The sequence below is a fragment of the Coregonus lavaretus genome, assembly GCF_964263955.1.
Source record: "Coregonus lavaretus genome assembly, chromosome: 15".
Taxonomy (NCBI): Eukaryota; Metazoa; Chordata; class Actinopteri; order Salmoniformes; family Salmonidae; genus Coregonus; species Coregonus lavaretus.
In genome coordinates, this window is record NC_140002.1 from 23,488,795 (window position 1) to 23,505,475 (window position 16,681).

General features: G+C 41.8%; 1 protein-coding gene across 2 annotated transcripts in view; it reads left to right on the forward strand.

Moving 5' to 3' along the window:
• Window positions 1-330: 330 nt before the first annotated feature.
• The window catches only part of LOC311143194 (arginine--tRNA ligase, cytoplasmic-like), a 29,859-nt gene continuing 13,508 nt past the window's right edge, over window positions 331-16,681 (forward strand). The window contains exons 1-8 of one of the 2 annotated variants that reach the window (XM_084178980.1): window positions 331-506; window positions 1,137-1,271; window positions 3,280-3,468; window positions 9,111-9,219; window positions 15,388-15,488; window positions 15,603-15,724; window positions 16,089-16,209; window positions 16,437-16,566. In XM_084178980.1, the coding sequence (XP_084035106.1) occupies window positions 429-506; window positions 1,137-1,271; window positions 3,280-3,468; window positions 9,111-9,219; window positions 15,388-15,488; window positions 15,603-15,724; window positions 16,089-16,209; window positions 16,437-16,566 (985 nt within the window). In that variant the 5' untranslated portion in view covers window positions 331-428. Of the gene's footprint in view, window positions 507-600; window positions 717-1,136; window positions 1,272-3,279; window positions 3,469-9,110; window positions 9,220-15,387; window positions 15,489-15,602; window positions 15,725-16,088; window positions 16,210-16,436; window positions 16,567-16,681 lie in introns of those variants that run through there. The other variant, XM_084178981.1, reaches the window with a different exon arrangement.

Genomic DNA, 16,681 nt, shown 5'->3' on the forward strand with positions numbered 1-16,681 from the left:
GTATCTGTGGTGTATTCAATGTCAATTTTGAAGGTCATTTGCAGAGCATTGCAAGTTGAGAATAAAAATAACAACATTGTTGCTATGTTTTATGAAAGTTAAAGCATAACTTTATGGCCCTTCCCATAGGGAGGCGCACAATTGGCCCAGCGTCGTCCGGGTTTGGCCGGTGTAGGCCGTCATTGTAAATAAGAATTTGTTCTTAACTGACTTGCCTAGTTAAATAAAGGTAAAAAAATATATATATATGGCTGTTGTACCTATTCGTCTGTGGTAGTACCTTGAGTACCCACACGAGGTCGGTAAATGGAATTTCCTACATTTTACTTCATTGCGACTCTGCCTCATCTAGGTTCAGAAACACATTTAGCTAGCTAGAAACACTCATCTAGGCTCAAACTCATTTAGCTAGCTAGAAACAAACACAAATGTACTGTTCTAACGTTATACTTTTACCGAAAATGGGAGATCCTGTGGCTGAATACACGTCCCGACTTCAACAGCAGGTCAGCTCTGATACTTTACAAAGACCTCTTGGTTTGCAATAATGTACTGAAGTTAAGCAAATGTAGGTAGCTACGCTAACGTGGACTCGTTTCTGTCGTAATGTGTGGCAACTGGCTAGCTTGCTGGCTGACTGGCTGGCTAAACATTGCAGCAACTTGCTAGCTGCCTTGAAATGTGCTATAAAACGTGTAAAATCAGCCTGATGCTAGGTAAGTGTTATCTTTGTTGTATTCTAGCTAGCTGTATTCAGTGTGTGTGTTACTGCAAAGACTGGTTACAGGTTAGCTGTCACTCATGATGTTGAAAATGCAGCCATGCATTCAGTGTACGTACGGCCCTTCCCATATAGACGTTTCCTGATAACTATCAATCATGACATACTGTAACGTTAAGGGACAATTATTAGCTAATTTAGCTGAAGCTTTCAGTTTTGTTCTGACGGGTGTGGCATCATGTGATTTTCTCAATATCTGCTATCAGTAGCTACATTTATGAGTTTGAGTCAAAGTCCTGAATATTGTCATTGCACACTGTACCTCAACCAATCCTGCATTTGTGCTGTTTTCGTAGACCGGGTATAGGTGTAGAGGCAGGACATTTTCTTAACAGTGAACCCTTCGTCTGTCTAGGAGCAGGATATCCATTCCCTGACTTCTGAGATCGAGAGCCTGAAGAACCCACAGAACCTGAGATCGTTCTCACACCTGGATGGGCTGAGAGAGGAGAACGCCAAGCTCAAATACCGCCTCAACGTCCTCAAAAGGGTGAGTGATCACTTGCATAGGTATTTCCACACTCCACGCTGGGTACATTAATGTTATGAGATTGAGCTATCTTATTCATTCACAGGATTACAGGCAATATCCGCACTGAGCTAAAGGGTAGAGCTGCCGTTTTCAATGAGCGGGACTCTAACCCGGACGCTTATAAGAAATCCCGCTATGCCCTCCGACGAAGCATCAAACAGGCAAAGAGTCAATACAGGACTAAGATTGAATCGTACTACACCGGCTCCGACGCTCTTCGGATGTGGCAGGGCTTGCAAACTATTACAGACTACAAAGGGAAGCACAGCCGCGAGCTGCCCAGGGACACCATAGACCCACTCCAATTTGCATACAGCCCCAACAGATCCACAGATGATGCAATCTCTATTGCACTCCACACTGCCCTTTCCCACCTGGACAAGAGGAACACCTACGTGAGAATGCTATTCATTGACTACAGCTCAGCGTTCAACACCATAGTGCCCTCAAAGCTCATCACTAAGCTAAGGACCCTGGGACTAAACACCTCCCTCTGCAACTGGATCCTCGACTTCTTGACAGGCCGCCCCCAGGTGGTAAGGGTAGGTAACAACACATCTGCCACGTTGATCCTCAACACGGGGCCCCTCAGGGGTGCATGCTCAGTCCCCTCCTGTACTCCCTGTTCACCCATGACTGCATGGCCATGCACGACTCCAACACCATCATTAAGTTTGCCGACGACATCAGTGGTAGGCATGATCACCGACAACGATGAGACAGCCTATATGGAGGAGGTCAGAGACCTGGCCGTGTGGTGCCAGGATAACAACCTCTCCCTCAACATGATCAAGAGAAAGGAGATGATTGTAGACTACAGGAAAAAAAAGAGGACTGAGCACGCCCCCATTCTCATCGACGGGGCTGTAGTGGAATAGGTTGAGAGCTTCAAGTTCCTTGGTGTCCACATCACCAACAAACTATCATGGTCCAAACACACCAAGACAGTCGTGAAGAGCAGCTGCACCATCGAGAGCATCCTGACTGGTTGCATCATCCTGACTGGTTGCAAGGCCCTAAAATGTTTCTAAGACTCCAGCCACCCTAGTCATAGACTGTTCTCTCTGCTACCGCACAGCAAGCAGAGATCCAAAACGCTTCTTAACAGCTTCTACCCCCAAGCCATAAGACTCCTGAACAGCTAATCATGGCTACCCGTACTATGTGCATTGTCCCCCCCACCCCATCCCCTCTTTTACGCTGCTGCTACTCTGTTTATTATCTATGCATAGTCACTTTAACTCTACCCACATGTATATATTACCTCAATTACCTCGACTAACCAGTGCCCCCGCACATTGACTCTGTACCGGTACTCCCTGTATATAGCCTCCCTACTGTTATTTTATTTTACTGCTGCTCTTTAATTATTATTATTTAAATTTTTTTGCTTATCTATATATATATATATATATATATATATATATATATATATATATATATATATATATATATATATATATTATTTTTTTCTTAAAACAGCATTGTTGGTTAAGGGCTTGTAAGTAAGCATTTCACTGTAAGGTCTACACCGGTTGTATTCTGCGCATGTGGCAAATACGATTTGATTTGACATACAGGAGGTGACTAGATCAAATCAATTGTATTTGTCACACGCGCCGAATACAACCGGTGTAGAGCTTACCGTGAAATGCTTACTTACAAGCCCTTAACCAACAATGCAGTTCAATAAATATTTAAGAAAATATTTACTAAATTAAAAATTAAATTAAAAGTAACACAATAAAATATCAATAACGAGGCTATATACAGGGGGTACCGGTACCGAGTCAATGTGTGGGGGTACAGGTTAGTTGAGGTAATTTGTACATGTAGGTAGGGGTAAAGTGACTATGCATAGATAATAAAGAGCCTGTTGGAGGAGAGGAGAGAGGCTAAGTAGCTATCTATAGATTGTCCCCTATACTTTGTATTGAAGTGCTCTCTATCTATCCTCCCTCCCCAGAGTCTGCAGGAAGAGAGGAGTCGGTGCAGTAAGACCATGATGAACATCAACCAGCGTCTGCAGGAGATCTTTGGTGAGGCCATCCGGGAGGCCTGCCCTGACCTGGAGAACCCTCCCCTGGCCGTCACCCCCAACCAGCAGGCCAAATTTGGGGACTACCAGTGTAACAGCGCTATGGCAATGGCCCAGGTGGCACAACAACACTGATGGATCTTATTCTCTTTGACGCTTGTTTCTCTGCACATCAGCCAATTAAAATCGTGGACATAGTTGCACGTGATAAAACGCTACGTTAGCTGTTCCCATTAGATAACCTGGCACATTTAGCCCTATGCTAACCTAACCAGCTGGCAGTGATTATTTCCTGTAACAAATTCCGCAGCAGCCTATCAAAGATCTTAGACTATATATCCAACAACCAATGGCATTTCTTAAAATAGGTCAACTTGGACACCAGAAGTATACATTAACCCTCCAAATTCAAGGTTGACTTTGTTCCAATTGGTCTGTCACGTGTAGTGTGCCAATATAGCATGATGCATCCTTGACCAGTTTACTAGCTACTAACGTTAGACAAAATTCTAAAGTCAAGTTTTCGCATATATGACAAAATCCCACGTTTCACACAACCATGTGTTTTTACGGGAAAGAGATAAAGGAGGTCTATTCAACATTTGTGACCGACTGCCTCGATTCGGTCTTATGTAGCAACATTTGAAATAGTGTTTTTTACATTGGATAAGTAGAGACTCAAAGCTAGAAAATGGTATATCATACACTACAGTTGAGGAACAATGGGTAAGTAATTCTGCTTTGAAAGTTGATAAACTTGTAACCCCACTTTTGAGAAAATGGCCCTTGAATGTTTTGGTACACCTACTGGAGAGCTCTTTTTTGTCTACACCCATTCAGCATCGTTCACATGTTCCAGAAGGATTTTCTGCCAAAAAACGCATTTTGATAAAAAATAAATGTTAACATTCTAATGCTGCTCCTGTGAAGTAGTGACGTGTGACGACATCCTAGTTTCCTGAAACGAGTCACATTTGAAGTTTATTGTACATCCCCCAAAAAATGCCTAATGGTCTTGTCAAATAGCTGTCATATAGCTCCATTACTATCGCTGCCAGGTGGCATACTCCGCTAAACCGGGTAACTGTGAATCTACTGGGCACAGTAACCGCGGGTTTGAGGCCCCCTCACATTAAGCGTTTTTGTTAAGGATTTTTTTTTTTTTTTACTGCTGGTCACTATGCTCGATACAAATAACGCGTATGTGACAAAGTGGATAATTCGAATAATGCATATAAAACATTGTACATTTAAGTGTAGCCCGGTGGTTCCCAAACCTTTTTTAACCATGTTACACCTTTGATGGGATATCAAATTCTGTGGCACCTAAAATTCCCCTATTAATTTATTTAGTGGTAATGACCTCCATCTCATCTGGTCCATACTGCAAATCATCTATTTTCTGTGACATAAAAAAAAAAAAAAAGATTTAAAATAGGGTTTATTTGAAATTGTTTCATGGTTAATTTGTGTGTACTCCTTTTAAGAGCGTCCTGCGAATCTGTGCCAGCAAGAAAACAATGTAGCTCCGGTAAAAATAGGTGTTTAGTTTTGAACGGTTTGAGCTAGAGGCAAGTGGTTTTCTGCATTGTAAAGATGCAACTACGAACACTAAGCCATGCTCCATTTGTTTCTATGGCAGAGGCTGTGGTATAGCTAAGCCCAGAGCAATATATGAAGAAATAAATGACTCTGGCTAATCAGACTTGCTTGTGCTAATGGTTTTCACAGACAAAGTAAAATTATACAAATGACTTTGCTTGTAATGCGCGCACATCAAATTATACAGCCTGAGCAAACTGGACTTGAAACAATGATACAGATGTAACCATGTGCCATTTAATGTTTATAAGTGAGTGTTACATTTTTCGTGGCACACCTGAACATTTCCTCAAAGCACACCAGTGTGCCGCGGCACATCGGTTGGGAACCACTGGTGTAGCCTACACGTCTATGTAATATATGTAGGCCTAATAAACTTGATTATAAGCAGTGTTCTTGTCTATAAGGATGAAGAAAGATGCAGCTCCTCATGAAATATATTCTTATTCTTCATTTTCAATGTGTTGTATGGACTTCCCTTCTCAACACACTAACACAATAAATGTAATTCTACATTTCAAAGGAATACACTATCTCACCTGGGATTTGAACTTGCCGCAAACTGCGAAAAATTACCAGGAGCCAGGTTCGCTACACTTTGAGCTATTCATACAGGTGAAATTTCTAGCGTGTTTTAGTCACTTTGCAGGGCTCAACATTAACGCTTGTCCTCTTGTCCGGGACAAGAAAACATTTTTTTGTTTGACAAGAAGAATATAGATTCAATTTGTCTGAATGGACAAGTTAAAAAAATCCCACAAGTCACTATCAAACAATTACTCCGATCAGAATTGGATCAAAGAGGCCAACATTGGAATAATATTCAAATCTGTTTTTCATGTAAATAAATAAAAAGCCTACGTGCATATTGGCTACAGCCCAAACCGATGCTGACATGAGGTACAGTGAGGGGAAAAAAGTATTTGATCCCCTGCTGATTTTGTACGTTTGCCCACTGACAAAGAAATGATCAGTCTATAATTTTAATGGTAGGTTTATTTGAACAGTGAGAGACAGAATAACAACAAAAAATTCCAGAAAAACGAATGTCAAAAATGTTATAAATTAATTTGCATTTAATGAGGGAAATAAGTATTTGACCCCCTCTCAATCAGAAAGATTTCTGGCTCCCAGGTGTCTTTTATACAGGTAACGAGCTGAGATTAGGAGCACACTCTTAAAGGGAGTGCTACTAATCTCAGCTTGTTACCTGTATAAAAGACACCCGTCCACAGAAGCAATCAATCAATCAGATTCCAAACTCCCCACCATGGCCAAGACCAAAGAGCACTCCAAGGATGTCAGGGACAAGATTGTAGACCTACACAAGGCTGGATTGGGCTACAAGACCATCGCCAAGCAGCTTGGTGAGAAGGTGACAACAGTTGGCGCGATTATTCGCAAATGGAAGAAACACAAAATAACTGTCAATCTCCCTCGGCCTAGGGCTCCATGCAAGATCTCACCTCGTGGAGTTGCAATGATCATGAGAACGGTGAGGAATCAGCCCAGAACTACACGAGAGGATCTTGTTAATGATCTCAAGGTAGCTGGGACCATAGTCACTAAGAAAACAATTGGTAACACACTACGCCGTGAAGGACTGAAATCCTGCAGCGCCCGCAAGGTCCCCTTGCTCAAGAAAGCACATATACAGGCCCATCTGAAGTTTGCCAATGAACATCTGAATGATTCAGAGGAGAACTGGGTGACAGTATTGTGGTCAGATGAGACCAAAATCGAGCTCTTTGGCATCAACTCAACTCACCGTGTTTGGAGGAGGCGGAATGCTGCCTATGACCCCAAGAACACCATCCCCACCGTCAAACATGGAGGTGGAAACATTATACTTTGGGGGTGTTTTTCTGCTAAGGGGACAGGACAATTTCACCGCATCAAAGGGACGATGGACGGGGCCATGTACCGTCAAATCTTGGGTGAGAACCTCCTTCCCTCAGCCAGGGCATTGAAAATGGGTCGTGGATGGGTATTCCAGCATGACAATGACCCAAAACACACGGCCAAGGCAACAAAGGAGTGGCTCAAGAAGAAGAACATTAAGGTCCTGGAGTGGCCTAGCCAGTCTCCTGACCTTAATCCCATAGAAAATCTGTGGAGGGAGCTGAAGGTTCGAGTTGCCAAACATCAGCCTCGAAACCTTAATGACTTGGAGAAGATCTGCAAAGAGGAGTGGGACAAAATCCCTCCTGAGATGTGTGCAAACCTGGTGGCCAACTACAAGAAACGTCTGACCTCTGTGATTGCCAACAAGGGTTTTGTCACCAAGTACTAAGTCATGTTTTGCAGAGGGGTCAAATACTTATTTCCCTCATTAAAATGCAAATCAATTTATAGCATTTTTGACATGCGTTTTTCTGGATTTTTTTGTTGTTATTCTGTCTCTCACTGTTCAAATAAACCTATTATTAAAATTATAGACTGATCATGTCTTTGTCAGTGGGCAAACGTACAAAATCAGCAGGGGATCAAATACTTTTTTCCCTCACTGTAGGTGCCAGAAAATGTAGCCAAACTTGAATGACTTTTAATTACATAAACATAGGCTAAACGCCAGTCATGTTTGACAAATATAATGAAGGATAATTAACATTAATGTCTAAAGGCTTGATTCTGTCGACAAGGCACGGTTCGTTCAGATCAAATGGTCAAAAGACCGGAGAGTGAAGGACAATGCCTGTTGCTCACTGCACATCACCCACCTTGCAATCTGAGCGGAGGCGGTCAGCATTTTAAAAAATGATTTCACCATAAACTTCATTGTTTAAAACCTGGATGTTTAATGTCATTTTATGAAGCATGTCTTACCTTGTTTCAAAGTAGCCTAGCCAAAATACGACCATAGAAATGTTGAGGGCATTATTTCATAAACACTTCACATGCCGTTGAAACCAGCATTTTTCTCGTGTTCTATTGGTTTTCAAATCAACATGATTTTATTGTCCAGCAGCCAAAGGAATAATCCTAGTCATATTAGTAACCCATGCTAGTTGATGCATCTTTAGATCTCCCCTTTTTCTTAATCTCTAACGGATATTTTAATCTGTGTCACATGAAACTGCTCACGCGTGGTGTGCTTTTGAGAACTGTTTGTTCCCGCTAATTCATTTTGGAACATTCCCGAGTAGCCTACTGCCATGTGTGCATTGTTGAGCTTATAATATGAAGAAATAAAACTTTAGAAACATTTTAAGCTGATCTGTTGCATCAGCCTCATTGCTTTTTTAAATGTTTTAATGTGCAGTGGTTGTATGAAATTTGGATCTGTCGTTCCAGAACTGTCCCCGAGTTTTTTTTAAACCGTAGACATTTTTTATTGTCCCAGGGACAACGGGACTCCCTTAATTTCGAGTCCTGGAGGGAATTATTTTATAAAGACATAAAACTATTTGGTTGTAATTGTAATGTTGCAATATTTTATAGGCTACCAAGGGTGGCCAACCATCCTCCAGGAGAGCCTTAAAAGGGGAGTGTTGTATTTTGAGACGGGCTTGAATATGAAAAGAAGCCAGTAAGCAGAGTGTAGCGAATTTTTTTTGTCTGATTCTCTATGGTAAAAAAAATATACTAATACATTTTATTTTGTGTGGCATCCTTGCATCATACAATTATGTGTTACAGACCTTTTTCTGGGGGGGACAAGTGACTTGAGCTTTTGTAAAAAATCTATCCTAAAATAAGCAGATCGTACCGTTTGAAGTTTGTTAAGGACATTTTCATGAAATAGTGCTAGTTCACGTCCAATTAAATTTGTAATTTGCCGATGCAGAATTTGTGACATGGATATAATCATGTCCATCTAGTGATATTAGCATAGTGCAAAGTGCGCAAGGTTAACTGATGAGAAAAGCTAATATGTAGCGTTTTATCACGTGCAACTACATTGACGATTTTAATTGGCTGATGCGCATTTTGAGACTGAGAAAGTTTAAACTGAAACTTTTTTCTAATGTTCAAGTATGGACCCACTTTGTCTTCTTTTGTTACCTGTTTTGTTATGCGTTTGTGTTGTTTCAGTCTGTCTCTTGCTCTTTCTGAGTTAGGCATATAGCCTAAATATCAACAGCTCAACTTTCATTTGAGCAGTTAGGGGGTGAATGAAATGGGAGTGTCATTGTTTTCGATTTATTGTGTTTCAGATGATGAAATCAAAGGGCCTGAAAGTGAACCCCAGGGAGATCGCCGAGAAGATTCAGCAGAACATTCCAGACAATGAGCTCATTGAGAAGACCGAAATTGCTGGACCAGGTTTGTGAAAATTCACCAAACAAGGAGGTGGGCAGAACTAGCAAGGAGGTGGGCAGAGCCAAGCACGAGCTAGCAAGATCTTATTGGCATGTTTTAGCATGTATTTGCATATTTCCGTTAGGGAACGCCTACTCTGTGAAGTGTGCATGTGCAATAACTCCATTTGCCCTTGCACTCCTTCTAAACAACGCAAAAGTCTACAAAACTTAGTGTACTTTATTGATATTAAATGTTTCATGATGAGAACATTTGCAGAATGTCGGCCCAGTTACATCTCGCTCCATATTCTACCACCACCGGCCACTGGGCTTCCTCTCCTCACCATAATTAGTGGGGAGTGAAATTCCAACCGATGCTTCAGATTGATACATCTGGTGAAACTAGGGTGACCACATGTTCAGGATTGTGCGGGATAGTCCCGCATTTTAGCCCTTTGTCCTGCAACTAAACAGTCATGTCCCGCATGTTATCAACAAATTCAAACCCCACTAATTTAGAAAAAAAGGTTGATTTGTCCCGTATTTCAGACATTCCAAACTGTCTCTTGCAGTCACGTTGCGCTTATTAACATATATATATATATATTATAAGGATGTGGTCTGTTAAACACTTCTCCAGTTATTGTTGAGATCTGATATTCTATCATCAACCAATCTCATTTCTCAAATCTTTTCAGACTAAATTCCAGTTAAACTTGGAGAGGACACTTACTTACAAAATGCATGTTTCTGACGAAGAGCTACAAAAGTTAATTGCCGTATTAGACAGAAAGATATAAGGTCATTTTGTGAAACTTGAGGTGTCCATGCTCATTACTTGCTCATTCAACATATTTGCTGCTACTTCACACAATCCCATTTTAAAAGTATCCCTTTCTAACTGTTTTACATTCCCTGAGACCAACCAGAAATGTTTCCTTTGGGAAAAATATTCCCAGATTTATAAAACAGCCACATATCTCGTTTCTGCATCACCACATTTTCCGTGAGGCATTAGAGTAGGCTACGTGCACTTAAACCAGCTCATTCGGTGTAGGGGTATAGTGCTGCCGGAGGGTTATCGCTCCGCCACTTCTCACAATGTTGCTTATTTAGTAAAGTTAGATCAAAGCTGAATCAATGTCTTGGAAGATCACATAATATTTAATTAGTATTCTACATAACAGAACCAAATATAATAGCAAAGTATAACGTTACTCTTACACCAAAAACACCACCTCAATTCTTGAGATTTTAGGATGGTTAGCTAAAATGTCACAAATGTTTTTTTCTCATGCTGCCACTAGGCAGAATGTGCTTGGTTTGAAACAAAATATAGGAAGGCTATATAGTTTTAACACCATCTGCTCTAATTTGTTCACGAAACAGTAATTCAATGAGATCTAAATGCATATTCCCATGAAACTGATTCAGATCAAACGATTGGCATGCAGATGATGTTTGGACGTTTCACTGGTAAAACATGGAGAATTATAATTCACGATTGACCGTGATGATGGCCTATTGTGAAATGAGTTATGCCTAACTTGGTGATTAAAAAACCATTATATTTTGAAAAAAAGTAAAAAAATAAAAAAATAAAAAGTCTGTAAATGATATCATAGGTAGGACTGGTGGAGTTATGTCGCACATGCAGCTAACAAAAACATATGGAAATGTCTGCTCTACTCAAAATTACAACCAAATAATTGCAGCATTACCGCAAAAATGGAAGAGGAAAGTGAAATGGGGAAAAAGTAAGGAACTTGTCTGTTGGCCCTGCATTAAAGAACATAATTGGTTAAAGGAAATTGTGATAAATAAAAAAGTATACCAGTTTCATTTAAGGACCAAAGGATTGACAGCCGTCCCATATAGATTGCAAAATAGTTGGGAAGAGATTTTTGACGTACCGATTCCATGGCATAGTGTTTATGAACTGATGCGCAAAACGATGCCGTATTCAAAACGTAGAATATTTCAATTAAAATTATTATATAAAATTCTTGCTACCAATAGAATGTTATTTATATATACAATCTTCCCAGCTCTGCAGATTTTGTTGCGAAGAGACAGAATCATTAGATCATTTGTTTTGGTACTGTCCATTTGTGGCTTGTTTTTGGACACAGGTCCAGGAATGGCTAAAGGATTGCAATATTTTCCTGGAGCTAACCCTGCAGATAGCACTACTGGGTGATCTGAAAAGTCATAGTCAATCGATCAATAATATAATAATACTTTTAGCAAAAATGTTTATTTTCAATTTACAATCTGTAGAAACAATGAGAATAGAAGGGTTCAGAACTTTTGTAAAACATCACAGTACAATTGAAAAATATATGTCAAATAGAAATCCAATATGGATGGTGTTGAATGGAGTAGAAGGATGGGACTAATAACAACTAACAACAACTAATAACAACAAGATAACTAATGTAAAGCATGCTGTGTCTATAATAAGTTTATAGGTTGAGAGCTTTTGTGAACTGGATGGACATCATGAAAATAAGTAGAGGTTGAGGGTAGAGGAAGTTCATGAGTAAAAACAAACAAAATATAATTATTGTAAAATTGACTGTGTCCATAGAATGTATATACACTGCTCAAAAAAATAAAGGGAACACTAAAATAACACATCTGAATGAATGAAATAATCTTATTAAATACTTTTTTCTTAACATAGTTGAATGTGCTGACAACAAAATCACACAAAAATCATCAATGGAAATCAAATTTATCAACCCATGGAGGTCTGGATTTGGAGTCACCCTCAAAATTAAAGTGGAAAACCACACTACAGGCTGATCCAACTTTGATGTAAGGTCCTTAAAACAAGTAAAAATGAGGCTCAGTCGTATGTGTGGCCTCCACGTGCCTGTATGACCTCCCTACAACGCCTGGGCATGCTCCTGATGAGATGGCGGATGGTCTCCTGAGGGATCTTCTCCCAGACCTGGACTAAAGCATCCGCCAACTCCTGGACAGTCTGTGGTGCAATGTGGCGTTGGTGGATGGAGCGAGACATGATGTCCCAGATGTGCTCAATTGGATTCAGGTCTGGGGAACGGGTGCGCCAGTCCATAGCATCAATGCCTTCCTCTTGCAGGAACTGCTGACACACTCCAGCCACATGAGGTCTAGCATTGTCTTGCATTAGGAGGAACCCAGGGCCAACCGCACCAGCATATGGTCTCACAAGGGGTCTGAGGATCTCCTCTCGGTACCTAATGGCGGTCAGGCTACCTCTGGCGAGCACATGGAGGGCTGTGCGGCCCCCCAAAGAAATGCCACCCCACACCATGACCGACCCACCGCCAAACCGGTCATGCTGGAGGATGTTGCAGGCAGCAGAACGTTCTCCACGGCGTCTCCAGACTCTGCCACGTGCTCAGTGTGAACCTGCTTTCATCTGTGAAGAGCACAGGGCGCCAGTGGCGAATTTGCCAATCTTGGTGTTCTCTGGCAAATGCCAAACGTCCTGTACGGTGTTGGGCTGTAAGCACAACCCCCACCTGTGGACGTCGGGCCCTCATACCACCCTCATGGAGTCTGTTTCTGACCGTTTGAGCGGACACATGCACATTTGTGGCCTGCTGGAGGTCATTTTGCAGGGCTCTGGCAGTGCTCCTCCTGCTCTTCCTTGCACAAAGGCGGAGGTAGCAGTCCTGCTGCTGGGTTGTTGCCCTCCTACGGCCTCCTCCACTTCTCCTGATGTACTGGCCTGTCTCCTGGTAGCGCCTCCATGCTCTGGACACTACGCTGACAGCCACAGCAAACCTTCTTGCCACAGCTCGCATTGATGTGCCATCCTGGATGAGCTGCACTACCTGAGCCACTTGTGTGGGTTGTAGACTCCGTCTCATGCTACCACTAGAGTGAAAGCACCACCAGCATTCAAAAGTGACCAAAACAATAGCCAGGAAGCATAGGAACTGAGAAGTGGTCTGTGGTCACCACCTGCAAAACCAGTCCTTTATTGGGGGTGTCTTGCTAATTGCCTATAATTTCCACCTGTTGTCTATTCCATTTGCACAACAGCATGTGAAATGTATTGTCAATCAGTGTTGCTTCCTAAGTGGACAGTTTGATTTCACAGAAGTGTGATTGACTTGGAGTTACATTGTGTTGTTTAAGTGTTCCCTTTATTTTTTTGAGCAGTGTATTATGTATAAGCTGGAATTAGAGGACAAAGCATTGTTGTTCACTAGTCTACTCCAATTAGGGAAGGGGTGGTGGGGTTGGAAAGTAATGAAGGGAAATACGGTGGGGAGAACAAGTATTTGATACACTGCCGATTTTGCAGGTTTTCCTACTTACAAAGCATGTAGAGGTCTGTAATTTTTATCATAGGTACACTTCAACGGTGAGAGACGGAATCTAAAACAAAAATCCAGAAAATCACATTGTATGATTTTTAAGGAATTAATTTGCATTTTATTGCATGACATAAGTATTTGATCATCTACCAACCAGTAAGAATTCCGGCTCTCACAGACCTGTTAGTTTTTCTTTAAGAAGCCCTCCTGTTCTCCACTCATTACCTGTATTAACTGCACCTGTTTGAACTCGTTACCTGTATAAAAGACACCTGTCCACACACTCAATCAAACAGACTCCAACCTCCACAATGGCCAAGACCAGAGAGCTGTGTAAGGACATCAGGGATAACATTGTAGACCTGCACAAGGCTGGGATGGGCTACAGGACAATAGGCAAGCAGCTTGGTGAGAAGGCAACAACTGTTGGCGCAATTATTAGAAAATGGAAGAAGTTCAAGATGACGGTCAATCACCCTCGGTCTGGGGCTCCATGCAAGATCTCACCTCGTGGGGCATCAATGATCATGGGGAAGGTGAGGGATCAGCCCAGAACTACACGGCAGGACCTGGTCAATGACCTGAAGAGAGCTGGGACCACAGTCTCAAAGAAAACCATTAGTAACACACTACGCCGTCATGGATTAAAATCCTGCAGCACACGCAAGGTCCCCCTGCTCAAGCCAGCGCATGTCCAGGCCCGTCTGAAGTTTGCCAATGACCATTTGGATGATCCAAAGGAGGAATGGGAGAAGGTCATGTGGTCTGATGAGACAAAAATAGAGATTTTAGGTCTAAACTCCACTCGCCGTGTTTGGAGGAAGAAGAAGGATGAGTACAACCCCAAGAACACCATCCCAACCGTGAAGCATGGAGGTGGAAACATCATTCTTTGGGGATGCTTTTCTGCAAAGGGGACAGGACGACTGCACCGTATTGAGGGGAGGATGGATGGGGCCATGTATCGCGAGATCTTGGCCAACAACCTCCTTCCCTCAGTAAGAGCATTGAAGATGGATCGTGGCTGGGTCTTCCAGCATGACAACGACCCGAAACACACAGCCAGGGCAACTAAGGAGTGGCTCCGTAAGAAGCATCTCAAGGTCCTGGAGTGGCCTAGCCAGTCTCCAGACCTGAACCCAATAGAACATCTTTGGAGGGAGCTGAAAGTCCGTATTGCCCAGCGACAGCCCCGAAACCTGAAGCATCTGGAGAAGGTCTGTATGGAGGAGTGGTCCAAAATCCCTGCTGCAGTGTGTGCAAACCTGGTCAAGACCTACAGGAATCGTATGATCTGTGTAATTGCAAACAAAGGTTTCTGTACCAAATATTAAGTTCTGCTTTTCTGATACTTATGTCATGCAATAAAATGCAAATTAATTACTTAAAAATCATACAATGTGATTTTCTGGATTTTTGTTTTAGATTCCGTCTCTCACAGTTGAAGTGTACCTATGATAAAAAGTACAGACCTCTACATGCTTTGTAAGTAGGAAAACCTGCAAAATCGGCAGTGTATCAAATACTTGTTCTCCCCACTGTATATATAAGAAAAAAGAACGGTGTTTTAGGGTATTAAAAAATATATATATATTGAGACAATATGTGTGGGCATAGGCAGACGTTGCAATTGGAGGATGCATTTTATGTATATTCTATAATGATATTCAATAGGCTACATCACATCTGTCGTACATCTGTGGAGGGGGGTGCGCCATTTTTTACAATTCATATAGGCTACACTGTCTCGCGAATGTCCCACAAAATCATCCTGTTGTCCCGCATTTGGGTATTTTAAATGTGATCACCCTAGGTGAAACATCTGGCTCCTTGTTCTATCTGTTGTGTTATATAGCTTTTTGTGCTCTCAGGGTTCATCAATGTTCACCTTAAGAGATCGTTTGTGTCCAAACTGCTGACCAACCTGCTACTCAACGGTGTTCAACCTCCTCCCTTAGAGAGCAAGAAGAAGGTAGGTGAACGTTCTGCTTTTACGGGCGGTTTTCCCTTTTTAAATGTGCTTGAATCTGATATGTCCATGAAAACCATTGGATGAATCTTATGTGGATGTGTGTGTTTTTTGTAGGTGGTTGTGGACTTCTCATCTCCAAACATCGCCAAGGAGATGCATGTAGGTCACCTGCGCTCCACCATCATCGGGGACAGCATGTGTCGCCTGTTTGAGTTCCTAGGCTACGACGTGTTGAGGTTAGTACATCAGTCAAAATGTGACACAGACATATAAATTCAGTTTATCTTTTTGAAGTGTACTGGTTTCACTTTATTTTATGTTACAGAAATGACTAGGTATTTACTTAACTACATGGTAAAGTAGTAATTAAACAATAATAACCTATGAATGTATGTAGAGTTTCTGTGTTACATTATTAAACAGCTGTAGCGATTGTCACTAATATACCATGACTAAGCCAAATGAATACCAACAGAGCCAGAGCAACCCCTACATTTCACAGTTAGTTTATTTGACTCTCTGCCCTGCAGTATATCCTGTTATTTGGTGTGTTTGTTTACAATATAATCACTGTGCATGTGTTTGTGTTGTGTTCCCCAGGCTGAATCATGTGGGGGACTGGGGCACCCAGTTTGGTATGCTCATCGCTCACCTGCAGGACAAGTTCCCAAACTACCTGACTGTGTCCCCTCCCATTGGAGACCTGCAGGCATTCTACAAAGTGAGTCCACCCAAAACATCTGCTCAATTTTTATTTTTTATTTAACTAAATATAAAAAAAATAGGATAAAGTTGACCACTACAGATGGAGGTGGTGGGTTTAATGTTGAGTTGTGTAGACTGTCCTAGGCATACACTACATATTGTTCCTCACTAGCTGTCATCAGATATGTTACCTACTGTCTCCCCTGATGATATGAGTGATTCCTCCCTGTCTGTCTGTACCAGGAGTCTAAGAAGCGTTTTGATGAGGAGGAGGACTTTAAGAAGAGGGCCTACCAGTGTGTGGTCAAGCTGCAGAGCAAAGACCCAGCCTTCATCAAAGGATGGAACCTCATCTGTGACGTTTCCAGGAATGGTGGGTGGGATGAATGGATAGATGAAGGGATGATGAAAGTAAAAATGATAGTAAAGGCTATGTTTTGATCAAGGGGTAGTTAGACCTTATGCCAATTACTGTGAAGAATCTAAAG